The sequence below is a fragment of the Apium graveolens genome, chromosome 6, assembly GCF_009905375.1.
Source record: "Apium graveolens cultivar Ventura chromosome 6, ASM990537v1, whole genome shotgun sequence".
NCBI classification, from domain to species: Eukaryota; Viridiplantae; Streptophyta; class Magnoliopsida; order Apiales; family Apiaceae; genus Apium; species Apium graveolens.
Window position 1 is genome coordinate 6,789,604 of NC_133652.1, and position 14,263 is coordinate 6,803,866.

At 33.1% G+C, this 14,263-nt stretch overlaps 2 protein-coding genes across 2 annotated transcripts; one reads left to right on the forward strand and one right to left on the reverse strand.

The window, feature by feature from the left end:
* Positions 1 to 5,891: 5,891 nt before the first annotated feature.
* Positions 5,892 to 7,436, reverse strand: LOC141667635 (uncharacterized). The gene is made up of 2 exons (XM_074474195.1): positions 7,325 to 7,436; positions 5,892 to 7,056 (listed from the first exon to the last, which is right to left on the reverse strand). The coding sequence occupies exons 1-2, from the start codon at positions 7,433 to 7,435 to the stop codon at positions 6,034 to 6,036; spliced, it is 1,134 nt and encodes a 377-aa protein (XP_074330296.1). The 5' UTR covers position 7,436; the 3' UTR covers positions 5,892 to 6,033.
* A 4,544-nt stretch (positions 7,437 to 11,980) lies between these two features.
* LOC141664487 (uncharacterized) lies at positions 11,981 to 13,228 on the forward strand. The gene has a single exon (XM_074470440.1). It carries the CDS (start codon positions 11,981 to 11,983, stop codon positions 13,226 to 13,228), a length of 1,248 nt encoding a protein of 415 aa, XP_074326541.1.
* Positions 13,229 to 14,263: the final 1,035 nt, after the last annotated feature.

Sequence of the window (14,263 nt, forward strand, 5' to 3'; positions counted from 1 at the left end):
ACATTTAATCATTATGAGTAAACTGAGTTTGTTATCTAATCTTGGGGATCGAGTGAATATTTTTATGCGCGTAAATATTTTATTTGTGTTCACCCTTGTATCAGGTGAGTTGTGAAAATATTCAAATTAATATTTTTCGATTAATTGATTATGTGTTAAATGAAATATTATATATTTATTTTAAATTAAAATATTTTTTGCCGTGATACAATATGCACTAGATATTATATGTGGTCTCGTAAAGACCATAATATTTTTCATGTATTTGTTACGTGTTTAAAATGTATTATATAAATCATACGTTATTTGGACGCGTGTCATATTGCGTTTGTTACGGGTTATGTGTTAAATCTTGTTTTTTGTTCATTTGCATATTTTTTAATTGTTTTTGAAATTTATTTTAAATTTAGAAAATATTTTAGTTTCTTTAAAATTATAGGTTGTTAGTTGTTATCATAAAAATCAATTATATGTTTTACGAGTTTTATTTTGGTATATGTTTCACCGAGTTTGGTTTAGAATCAAAGCAATTCGAATTTTTGGCCAAAACACGGGACGAAGGTTCGATTTTTGATTTGAACTCGATTTCCCGGATGGTTTTTGCCTTTCTAAGTTTTATGGGAGTTGAGGATGTGTTTTAGAATCGATTGGCGTAAAAATCCAATTCAAATGGTGGTGGCGCTGTTTTGGTCGAGAATTGCTTTGTCCGGATGTAGAAACCGGTTTGTTAGCTGCCAAATAGTTTCTACCAATTTATTTTCAAAAATAAATCAAAAACCAATTCTTATTCTATAATTTTTTTTACATTAAAAATTAATTTGGTTAATTATTTTTAAATATTTAACTAAATCATTTTAATTTCATAAAAGTATTTATGTATTTTTAAATAAAATAAAATTGATTTAATGATTTATAAATTATTTTAGTTATTTATTTAATTGATCGTTTAATTCATTTAATAAATTAATTTTATTTTTAAATAGTTAAATAAAATCTACTTATTTATAATTAAGTCAAATAATATTTTAAAATAATTTTGAGCTTTTAAAAATTTATAGAGTATTGAATTATTAGTTAATGTCAATACTAATTAAATTATTATTATTATATTCATTATAAATAGACCGTTTTTCCGTTTAATACGAAACGAACGCGTTTAGACTCAGAAAAATATTTCGTTTCCACTAAAATACTTTCGAGATATAATTTTTTTGTATCCAAATTGCTCTCACATTTATAAAATAGTATGCTGTCACATTTATATTATATGCTTTTTTAGTTTTCAGAATTTGCCTCTTCAAGAACTTGAAAGAATGTCCAGAATACTCCATTTTCCAGTCCCAATTACCCAAAATACTCGGATGCTCGCGGACTGACCATAATATCGACGGGTTACGCATTATAGCAGTGTGTATACAACCTTCAATTTTTTTGTAAAGAATACGCATGTGTGCTATGCATATTCAGTTTTTAAAAACAAGGAATACGCATATCGGACATGCGTATTCGCTAAAAATAAAAAACTGAAAACGCATGTCAGACATGCGTATTCTTTATAAATTTATAAAAAAACAAAATTCGCATGTTGGACATGCGTATTCAACAGGTAATTTGGGCACCCCGTTTCGCCAAATGGTATTTTGGGCACTAAACCCTCAAATGGTGGATATTTTTAGTTTTTCACCCTCAAAACTTCAGCCGTGGCTCTTGGTGTAGAAAATGCTTTGAATAATAACATGATGTCCCATTAGTATTGTATGTTTTTTAGTTTGTTGCTTGGTGATCTTTATTCGAATATATTAATTTTATATACATATTTTTTTAAAAAAAAAATTATGCGTTGATCATTTGCTTGGTTTCTTCACTTCAGTTTTACAAGGTGTAGTTGGAGCGGTGACATCTATTTTGCCGAATTTCACCCAGAATTCTTATATTACAACGTTTGTAGTGATTAGAGATTCCTTTAAATTTTCATTTTAATCAAATTTATCTATATAGGTAGGGCTGTTCACGAACGAGCTGTTCGTGAACAAGCTCGAGCTCGGCTCGTTAAGAGCTCGTTCGGCTCGGCTCGTTAACGAACTCGAGCTCGAACAGAAAAATATGTTCGTTAAGCAAATCGAACTCGAGCCGAGCTTTGAGTTGTTCGGCTCGAACTCGTGCGTTAAAATTCAAAAAAATTCTGATATATCCTAAATATTTTTATATAGGTATGATTTTTTTTAAAATCCGACTTCACTGTATTTTTTTTTATCTTCCAACGATCATTTTGCATACCATATGTGATATATTTTGACGTGATTTAGAAATTTTATATTTTAGTTTCTAATTTTAAAATGTAGCTTCATAATTATATTTCAGTTAAGATTTTTTTTAAAATATTTTTCATCGATTCAACCGTATGGATATCATAAAATATATATTTTAATAATATAACCAATGTTTCACATCAAAACAATTTTATTTGATTTTCTATTTTATAGTCAAACATTAGTTTGACTATTAACGCTAACTAGTGTTTAATCCGGATTTGTTGTTTCGATTATTTTAAAAATACTTTATATCGATCCAATCGTATGGATGTCATAAAATATATATTTTATTGATATAACCAAAGTTTTAGATCAAAATAATTTTATTTGGTTTGCTATTTTAATAGTCAAACATTCGTTTGACTAGTCTTGGTAACTAATGTTTAGTCTTGTATTGGTGTCTCGATTTATTTAAAATTATTTCTAATTGATCCAACCATATGGATGTCATAAAAAATATATTTTATTGATATAACCAAAGTTTTAGATCAAAATAATTTTATTTGGTTTGCTATTTTAATAGTCAAACATTAGTTTGACTAGTCTTGGTAACTAATGTTTAGTCTTGTATTGGTGTCTCAATTTATTTAAAATTATTTCTAATTGATCCAACCGTATGGATGTCAAAATAAATATATTTTAATGACATAACCAAAGTTTCAAATCAAGATAATTTTATTTGGTTTGTTATTTTAACAGTTAAGTATTAGTTTGACTATTACCGCTAACTAGTGTTTAGTCCTGATTTGTTGTTTTGATTATTTTAAAAATATTTTATATTGATCCAACCGTATGGATGTCATAATATATATATTTTATTAATATAACCAAAGTTACAGATCAAAATAATTTTATTTGGTTTGCTATTTTAACATTCAAAAATTAGTTTGACTAGTACCGGTAACTAGTGTTTAGTCATGTATTAGTATTTCGACTTGTTTAAAATTATTTCTAATTGATCCAACCATATGGATGTCAAAATAAATATATTTTAATGATATAACCAAATTTTCAGATCAAAATAATTTTATTTGGTTTATTATATTAACAGTCAAGTATTAGCTTGACTATTACCGTTAACTAGTGGTTAGTCCTGATTTGTTGTTTTGATTATTTTAAAAATATTTTATATTGATCCAACCGTATGGATGTCATAATACATATATTTTATTGATATAACCAAAGTTACAGATCAATATAATTTTATTTGGTTTGCTATTTTAACAGTCAAACATTAGTTTAACTAGTACTAGTAACTAGTGTTTAGTCCTGTATTAGTATCTCGACTTGTTTAAAATTATTTTTAATTGATCCAACCATATGGATGTCAAAATAAAATATATTTTAATGATATAACCAAATTTTCAGACCAAAATAATTTTATTTGGTTTGTTATTTTAACAGTCAAGTAGTAGTTTGACTATTACCACTAACTAGTGTTTAGTCATTAATTGGTGTTTCGATTTTTTTAAAAATATTTTTCGTCGATCTAACCGTATGAATGTCAAGATATATATATTTTAGTGAAATAACCAAATTTTCAAAAAAAAAAAATTTATTTGATAAGTTATTTTCACGGTCAAACATCGGTTGACCAGAATTTTTTCTGGCTCGGCTCGGCTCGTTTATGTTCGCGAACAAGCTCGTGTTCGGCTCGTTAGTTAACGAGCTCGAGCTCGAACAAGATTTTTGTTCGATAAGAAAGCTCGGCTCGGCTCGGTTCGTCAGAAAAAAAATTAAAACTCGGCTCTGTTCGATCAAAACTCGGCTCGGCTCGGCTCGGCTCGGTTCGTCAACAGCCCTATATATAGGTATGGGTTGGTGTCTTTATTGCCAGACAGTTATTGAATGCAACACGAATTATTATAATATAAGCACAATTATAATTATATTTTCAATATCAGCTTTGTGCATCCCTCATGAATGTTAAAGTGGTTCCAGATTGATGATTGATGTGAAGATTCTCGATATTCTGTGACATGATCACCAAGCAATCAACTTATGAAGAACACATAGCTATAACAATAAAAATCCTCAAAATCCACCCAACTGGAAGGCTTCAAGACTGTTGCAGCTACAGTACCAACACACATGTTATCAATGCAACATTCATATCATGACACTTAAGTATCCAATCCTACAGTTGTGTTTTATGTTCACACACTAACTAATAATAAAAGAACAAATACCAATACGCCATCCAAGCATTTTAGTGGGATCTTGATTCCAATATACCGATGGTATATCAAACAAAGAAGAAGAAAGAGGCGTTAGTAACCTGACCCGGAGGAAGCACGGGTTATAAGCTAGTATATAAAATGCATGCTTCATTACAAACTACCATAGTTTTACAACATATAATCAACCGAAAGCCAAAATCTTTAAAAGTTTTAACAAATTTAATCGCATAATACCGTGCTATAATATTCCTCGTCGAGAGTGCTGCAGGCTAGCCAGCAATTGCTTCAGGTGACATGACTTGAAATACAGGTCATATATACAATATAGGTCATATATTTTTAAGACATATACCAAGTAGCCTACTTATGGAATATTTGAGGTTCATATTATGTATATATAAGAAAACTACGAAGTTTCAGTCCTGCTAAACTCAGGTACAATGTATATATAGAGGATTTAAGCCATATTGAAATTAGTGAACTAATCAAGTGCCTAGAGAACTCAGTTGCTTTTAAAATTATTAAGAGTATGTGCAACTCTTTTCAATGAAGTCCCGATAAACAAAATAAATCAGAACATGCAATAGGAACAGATACTAACCGTTAGTTAAGACAGAGAGAAAATTGATAGAACCCCCAAAGATTTATAAATATACCACAGAAACTTATCTCTCCTTATTGCAAAATACAGAAACATATACAAGGAAAAACAAATATTTTAAATTAAAATAAACGTGAAGAAACAAACGTGCAAACATTCACCCATAAATAAATATTCCTATGGTCATATCCATTTAAATGTAAACTTTAGAAGTTAATTTTCTTCCCACAATCTCTACTTCTCTCCCTACAACTTAATTAATTTTAGAAGAGCCTCTGGTCTTTCTGATTTGTTCATAGTATTCTGGCCTCATAGTATGGACGAAAATAAAATAATGACCCCCGCCTTAACAAATTTCTGCATCTTATTAAAAACAGGGGACACGATTTCTCCACGTTTACGAATTATCAACAATTATTAGCATTCGTATTTTGAGATAGAAAGACATTGCTGTAAGGAAAGACAATCATAAAGTTACAACAAGCGGATAACAAAGAAACACATAGAACATCGTATTTGTAACGGTAACTTGTGGTAAGCTCAGATCACAGGGATTAAGACAAAAAGACAAAGCTACGAATCAAAATTACAAAGAACCATAACATAAGGCATAAAGTGGAGATGTGGAGCTTAAAATTCAAGTCTCGGACTAAGTTCTTGTAATGACTAGCAATACAATAACTTATTCTAGCACTAGAGTGAAGCAAACACACAAGCTCATAAGAAAAACAATAACCTACCGAGGAAACTAAAGTACCAGAGAAATTTTGATATTCAGAAATTGGGATCAGAACATTGAGTAAATAGAACTTGACAATATTCTAATAGTAAATAACAATTCGATATTACAAAAATATCACACAAATTCGAAAGGCCAGAAACATTTTTGTGCAAAAATTAAAACAATCCTTAGAATATTAAAATTAAAACTAACCGAATCTTAAACCCAATTTTTATTGGATAATTTCTTAGAAATGAAATCACCTCCTGAAAGAAACGACATAGGCTTATGGTACAAGTCAAGCCAATCCAGCGCTGCTAACCAATCTACCTTCCTATCAAAATAGGGATTTAACCTGAGCACGCGAATGACCTCATCGAAACCAGGAATAGGAGCATGATTAGGATCATAATTGAAGTGGAGAGCATCACAGTCGTTAGGACACAGTCCAAGCCATTGGATGTTAACAAAATCAATAACAGTTCTATCGACCTCATCAGAATCCCTGGTGACATGCCACCCATAGTAGATAGGTACGTCTTCCGGGGGAGTGTCAAGGAAGGTCAACAGGTCGAGGTGGTGGGGGTTGAGGTCAGTGACGGCTACAATCGGAATGTCTGGATACGAAGTCCTAAGTGTCCTGAGAAAAAAATAGGATTGCATGTCCCAAGAAACACGAAGAACGAGATATTCAGACTTGGTATCCATCAGATGATTAAAAATCTCAGAGGTAGGAGCCAAAAGAATGACAGGGGGAGTGGTGTTCAATTTGATAGAGACGGCAGACTTAAAACTAGAAAGAGGTATGATTTCGTTTACTGAGTTAAACAACACATATGAGGCATACATGCCTAGGCCTGCTCCTGAATCGATCTCACAAATGGATTTTGGTCTCTTTAGAATTGAAAATGGGTCAGGCTTTTCCTCACTATGTGTAAGCCTCAACATATGCAAGTCTGGTGTGCCAAACACAGTTGTATATCTGAGATAATGCATAGTGATTTCATTGGAGCCGCAAGACTCAGATAAAGATACTAGAGTTTGGTCGTCCCTAATAAGTCTTCCATTTGACAAAACCATCTCTCTAAATGCAGGATGCAGCGGGACACAGTAAGGTTTAATTGGTGTCTTGAAGACCAGAGCGTTGATTCTTTCTTTGACGATCCAAACAGTATCAGAAGATTCAAACCCATCCAGAACGAATGGTTTAGATCGACCTAGGGAACTTACACTTACCCTTACCTGCAGTAGGAAACCAACCAATTATTATTCCCGAAACAATAAGCCAGGGCAGCCCAGAAAACGCACAAAACGTAAAATACTGGGCTTATTTAAAACCCTTAAATCAGAATTCAACCACCAAATAACAAATAAGTATCATATCGATTCCGGTCCCAAATCCCTAATTCAAATTTTAAACCATAACATTGAGCAGTAGTGTATAGTGAGAGTGAGAGAGAGAGAGGGGAAGAGAGAGGGAGGGAGAGAGAGAGAAGCCCGAGAGACTCACCTTAATCGATTTACTATCCATGGCCACGGCCTCGCTTACGATTTCGTACAAACCCTTCTGAATTTTCCTTTCGAAGTCGAATGAAACTTGGCGCGTAATGACCTCTTTCATCATAAACCTTTCCATCCCCTTTTATACATATAAAACTAGATGAGACCCCGACAAATCCCGGTTATATTATATTTTTTTTATAAAAATATTTTTTATAATAATTCAATTTTAATATGTATTATATTTATAACTTATGATGTTGAGAAATAAAATAAAATTATAATATATTTTATTATAAACTTTTTATTGTTTATAAAAATATATAATAAATTGATGAATATTTAAATTAGTGAAAAAGAAAATTAGTAGAGACTAAATGAGGGAGAAATGAGAATGAGTGGAGGTTATAATTTACAAATAAAAAGATACATTGAAAATATAATTAATTAGAGGAACATTTTAGTAAAAGATGACATTATCAAAATTACTGTGAGTTTGACACATAAGTACATTTGATGATGTCATCTATTTAATGAGAGTTTGACACATCAGCCAAGATGACATCAGCTTTATTCTCTTTTGGTATATTGTAGATTATTTAATCTGAAATTGAATTATAAAATTATTTAATCACAATTCTCTTTGAAATTGAATTACTGTATTAATTTTGATATATATCGAATTTATTGCAACTACCGTAATAATTTTGAAATATAGTAGAGTAAATAATATACTTGTGGCTAGGGTATAATTTGATTTTTATAATATTAAATTTTTATATATTTTAATTATCATCTTCTTCGTACATTTTCTCTGTTTTCCTCATTCTTTCTCTATCGTCATCTTCTACAACCCCAAAAATCAAAACTCTCAGTTGAGCTAAACTAAATCACTATATCATAGACTAGAAAATCAAATTAACCCGCAGATACACGACACAAAACAATCCTTAACATCTTCTGTTTAAATAATAAAATTCGGCGGGTTCTTTGAAATCGGGAATCACAGAATCGATCCAAAACTCGATTACACTTAATGCATATTCATAATCAAGACCTTAAAGGTTGGTTCACGAATTTAAATCGTCAAACAAGCAGAGTTTCTTCCGAAAATTACGAAAAATAGCGGTGGTGACTTTTCGGCGACCACGAAATTGGTTACTAAAAATTGACATACAAAATACACCCACGCAACTACAATCAACTCTCTATGGTACACTTTACTCTAAACCCTTTAATTAAGAATCAAACCCAACGAAAACCCAACTTCTAAATCACAGTTTCTCATCAATACCCACCAAAAAAATTTAATCTTTTTCATAAAAAAACCCACTCTAAATGGCAAAAACAAAGACTTTGAAAATTGGAAGAATAACACGAACACAATTACATCAATCTTTCCCCTTCTCCGTCTTCGATCAGTACTACCACCGTCGTTGACGTTGCCGCCGCGGCCGATGGTGACCTCCACCGAGATCCATCTTTCTCCCCAGTTCACAATTAGCAAACCCTCAATTCTTTCACCCCTCATTTTCACAAAATTATACCTAAATTCAATGTTGGGGATTAATTTAGGTATTAGAAATTGTTATAGCCAAAATTTGATACGAAAGTTATCCGGGTCAAAGTCGGGTCAACAAAACTCAATTTGGACGGAGACCAAGAAAATAGGTTTTCACGGACAACCAAGGATGGACGATTAAGGACGGACGACCGAGGAAGTACGGACGGCCAAGGAACGACGTCCAAGGAAATGGGTTTTTGTTGGAAAAGTTAAGGCGATCCCAAACCTTGGAAGAGTTAGGGCACGCGCAAACCTTGGACGAGTTAGGGCGATCCCAAACCTTGGACAAAGTTAGGGCGAGCCCCAACCTTGGACGAGTTAGGGCGATCCCAAACCTTGGACAAAGTTAGGGCGAGCCCAAACCTTGGACAGTTTGGCGAGCCAAAACCAGTGAACATGTCTGGGTAAACCCTTTCCATCGGAAGCGTTAGGGCGAGCCCTAAATATTTGATTGACAAATTCCTTTGACGGATTCCTCGGACAAGATTACTTTGACAGATTCATATATTGACTTTTCTTGGACAGAGTTAAGGCAAGCCCTAACCATTGAATAAGTTAGGGCGCACCCTATAAAGAGATCAAAGGCTGATAACATAAGGTGGCGCCAACATACAGAAATTTTTCGGCGTGCCCTTAGATTCTATTTGGCGCGGAATACAACTTTGACATGTTGCTTGGACGAGGACTTTGGATGTTTTAAGGAGGAAGAAGATTATTATTACTAATGGCTGGTGGACCCTCATCTCACAATGGCTGCAGGATGCTTAAACTCAACCTCTCACAATGAATGATCTCCTGGTGGACCAACTATCTGGCCTTGCAAACATTACCCAACAGCTACTCACAACTAACATGTCCAATCAGGCTATCTTGCTGTCATATAAAACATATATTGAAGAACAACAACAAAAGATTGTCAAAAAACTAAGCAATATGGGAATATGGATGCTTGGCTATCTAAGGATTTTAGCTTGGAAATGGATGAAGTTTTGGCTAGTATCATAGAAGAGTATGTCACTATCCTAGGAAGCAATGCCAAGACTCTCAGTCCACAGGAAGTTTATGATGCTATTACGGAAGTCTATAAAGCACTACTCAAAGATTTTCACTTCATTGGTAAAGCATTGCAACATAATCTGAATAGTTATCAAGACAAGACCAGGAGATTGGTGAAAGATAAACTAGATGACCTTGTGCCAACTCAGGTAGAAATCAAGAATAAATACAACAAGTTTGCTGAGCATATGTCAAAGTTTGATGTCACTAGTATGGAGCAAAGTATCAAGAACTTAAAGCAATCATTTCTGGCTCTTCATGAAGTTGTCCAAAATCAAATCACAAACAACAATGTCACAAGAGTCAAGCTGGACCAACTCCACCAAGCCAGATATGAACCCTCAGCATTATTGATGAAGGGCATCAATGAATTTGTTTAAGCCACCTTTGGTGCTCCTCTCTCTTCAAGCTCACAATAACCAATCTCCACCTCGACAAATCTTCAAATTTAGTCTCTTCAAGAACAAGTCTCCAATCTGCAAGCCTCCAATGATTCACTAACATCACATGTCACTGCTCTCACTACCTTAGTGCAGAGTCAGCAAAATAACATAAGGTCCCTAGTAGACTCCCACAAACATCTCCAAATGCAGAATTCTGTCTCTTTGGGTGCTATTATGGAATCTTAAAATTCCACTACATGCCTTGCGTGAAGCTGTTAGGCCAGAAACTCCAACCCCTCTACTTCTTCCTGCTACCAAGACTAAAGGGAGATAGAAGCTATAATTCAACAATCTAAAGAAGCTGTACTACAATCAAAGGAAGCTGGAAAATCTACAGTTCACTCTGTCCATAGCTCTACACAAGTCAAAATCTCCCATGATGTTAGTAAAGATAGACTCCAAAAGCTGCAGAAGGATCCTGTCAAGACAAGAAGTTCAATGAGCTTTTAATTGTGCTAATAGTCTCTCTTCATAACAACTACATCATTCACAAGAGAGTTTTAGTCAACAACATCAATTTTCAATATTTTTTTTACAAATATTATATGTACATTTTAATTACTTTTTATAATAATAAAATATATTAAAAATATATGAGATACATTTTCAAACTAAAAAAAAATTAATAAATAAGATAATAATTCATTTATGTACTACTCCCTCTATCACATTGAATTCTCTACATCACTTTATGACACGCTTTTCAATGCTCCTTTAAAGTATAACTCTATTATATTATTTTAAATTTTTTTTTATGTATAAAAGTTTTATGTTTAAACTTTTATTCAAAAAAAAAATTAGAAAAAAACATTATGAAACTATACTTTATACAAGTTTCGAAATACGTGCAAAAAGTAAACGTAGATAACCCCATGGGATGGAGATAGTATGTCTAATTTTGTATCCGGAATTTAATTCTTTAAAATTAATTGTACAAATCTTCAAGTAACTATCTTTTTTTCTGCGAAATTCAAGTAACTTATATAATTGCGAAATATGATTAAAAAATTATAATCAGACCATTTTTATGCTAGGTAACAAAATTATAACTTTAATTTCTAATAGTATGTCAAAGAATATATATGAATTTTTTTAGTAAAATAACATACGAGAAGTTACTGCAAAGTAGTATAATAAATTTTGAATTTGTACAAATACAGCTATAAAAATACTATAATAAAGTGATGGTATATGCGTAACCTATTCAACAGAAAAGAGCATAAATTTTATCAAATAGTCTGAATAGCCAAATTATTACTCATGCAGTTGAGGAGAATCATTCACCCATTAATAAATGGGCCCAAGTATGAGAAAATATTAAAAAGGTTTAGCAGAATATAAAATTTTCATTCAACAAATTTTTTTCATGACCGGAATACCTGTATATCTAGTTGATGAAAAACTACATATCAACCCCCAAAAGTTTTGATTTACAAGTTTTGGTACAAATAAATTATAAAATTTTCTAAAAAAACAATTAGGATTTTGAGATGTCCAATCTGAAAGTAAATCGAACTATATATAGTCATGCACAGACCTTTCGTTTATTTATTATTTTAGTCCCTCCAAAGTCCAAAAACACAAGAATCAAAATCTTCTTACAATGGCAAACAAATCTCTGCTGAATAAAAAGATGAGTAAACTTACTCTTGCTGAATCCGATGACGATCTACTTTATAATGATGGCAAAAAATTAACCAAAGCTGACTTTGTGGACAAAGGGATTGAAGATGAGTATATATTAACCGATGAGGTATGGCATCTAAGTTTTGAACAAGCTCGTGAGAAGTTAGATTATGTGGTTGAATTACTAGAGAATAATAGTAGTTTTCTGCTTCCGAACTTGGAACCTGATAACACCGTGTTTTCTTCCTCCACCGGTAGAATTGTGCGGAAAGTTAGTAAGAGAAATCGTGGGGGGATGAGAAAATTACAAAAAACTAGCAGGGATTTTTTGGAGTGCTTGGTCAGACGTCTTATAATGAACCTGGATAGTTTAATGGATCAGAAGTCAAATGTGCACATGTACTTGCGCGCCTTATATTATGGTATGCACAATGAGTTTCCTGAATTGAATGTCACAACTGGTATGGTTGATGATTATATTGATGCTTTATGTTGTCTTTTTAAATGTGATAGAGAGTCATTAGGTGTTACAGCCTGTGACATTGATTCTTCTTATGTGGGGAATATAATTGTTCATAGGCAGGATGTTTCCGGTGTTAACCGAAAAGTTGTGAAAGAAAATGCGACGAAACTAACTTCTCCTTACCGGGTAAATTTCGGCAATATTAAGTCTATTCAACCTAGCGAGGTACCTCCCCGATGCATCTTGATTGTTGAGAAGCTGACTGTGTTCAGGGCTTTGTGTTCTTCGGATATTCATCGCAAAATACCTTGTGTAATTATAAGTGGATCTGGTCAACCGAGTATAGACTGTCGTTTATTCGTAAAGCGAGTTCATGAGTGCTTTCCAGATGTGCCAATATTTGCTATTGTCGATTGTAATCCATTTGGCTTTGATATCTTTAAGACTTATAAGTATGGGTCAATGAAGTTGGCTTTCATGAGCAGAAATCTTGCGGTTGCTTCCATCCGTCTAATTGGATTGTTCTACTCTGAGATTTCTGGTTTTGGGGTAAAGGATGACCAATTGCAGTCACTAACGAAACATGATTCTAACAGACTTAAAAATATGATAGGTGAAGAATGGTTAAAACATGAAGAAGAAGTTTCAGTTTCATTAAAAAGAATTATGGAAACCCAAAGGAAGGCCGATGTCGAGATAGTTGCAAATTGGGTGGACAAGATACAAGAGAAGATTATCTCCCTTTTGGATAGCAATCCGTAGATATATAAGCCTTTTTTTTTACTAATTATATTAATTCAGATTAATTATGACTTAATTTACATCTCCGAAAACTGCTATGCATTGAACTTGAAAGATTTTTTTGGTCTCCTTTGTTTTATGTTACTGCTGCAGAGGTTATTCTTGGTCTTTTTTCTTTAAGAACACAGTTCACTCGTTTTGAACCGGTTGAGTTTACATACATTTTAATTGTTCAAAGGAGTATGGCTAAGCATCTTTAGCATTCTGCCTTAATGCTAATTTCAGATGGTTAAGTGTAGACTGTAGAGTAAGATGATTAAAACAGTAACTGCTTAAAACTAATTCCCACACTTTTTACTATATTAACCGCATCTGCCACTGCCAACTCGATTTCTGCAGTTCTGCGATTGACTGGCATATTTGCTTTTCTTAGAAAGTGTTCGGTGAGGGCGGAGAAGCTGAGCCTGCATGACAGAGGTCCAGTTAGTCATATGCAGCCTATATAAACATGGTCAAATTATAGATTTACACTTGCTAATAATATTCATGATAAAAGTCCATGATTTTACAAGGTCAAAGAAAGAAACTTGTCCAGTTCTCTTCCTGGCACATTGTAGACAATGGTTGGACCCATGGAGAGCACACTGTTAAAATGAGAAACCATGCCCTCTCAAGAGAGGTCTTGCGATAGTAGGGATTAATGTGCAAAGCTGCATGCATTCCTACTGCAAAACCCTATTCTGTAGCATGAATGGCTTCCCTTGTTGAGTTACTTCCAGTATTCCCAATAACCTTGAAAAATCCGTAATCTATGAAGGGATGATGCTAGAACTTTAATCATCTTTTGGAACGATGACTAGTTTGTATCTTGGGTAGAGTGTTGGGACAGACCATAATGATACCTAGAGCTCCATGATGACAATAAGAAGTGGATGGTCAAGAGAAGAACAAAAAGAAGGCAAGGATTGTAAAATTCAAAAGAAAAGCTCAAGTTGTATGAAGGATGCTTGTGGTGATGTGGTCATTTTCTGTGTTCCCATCTTTTGCCAGCTCAAG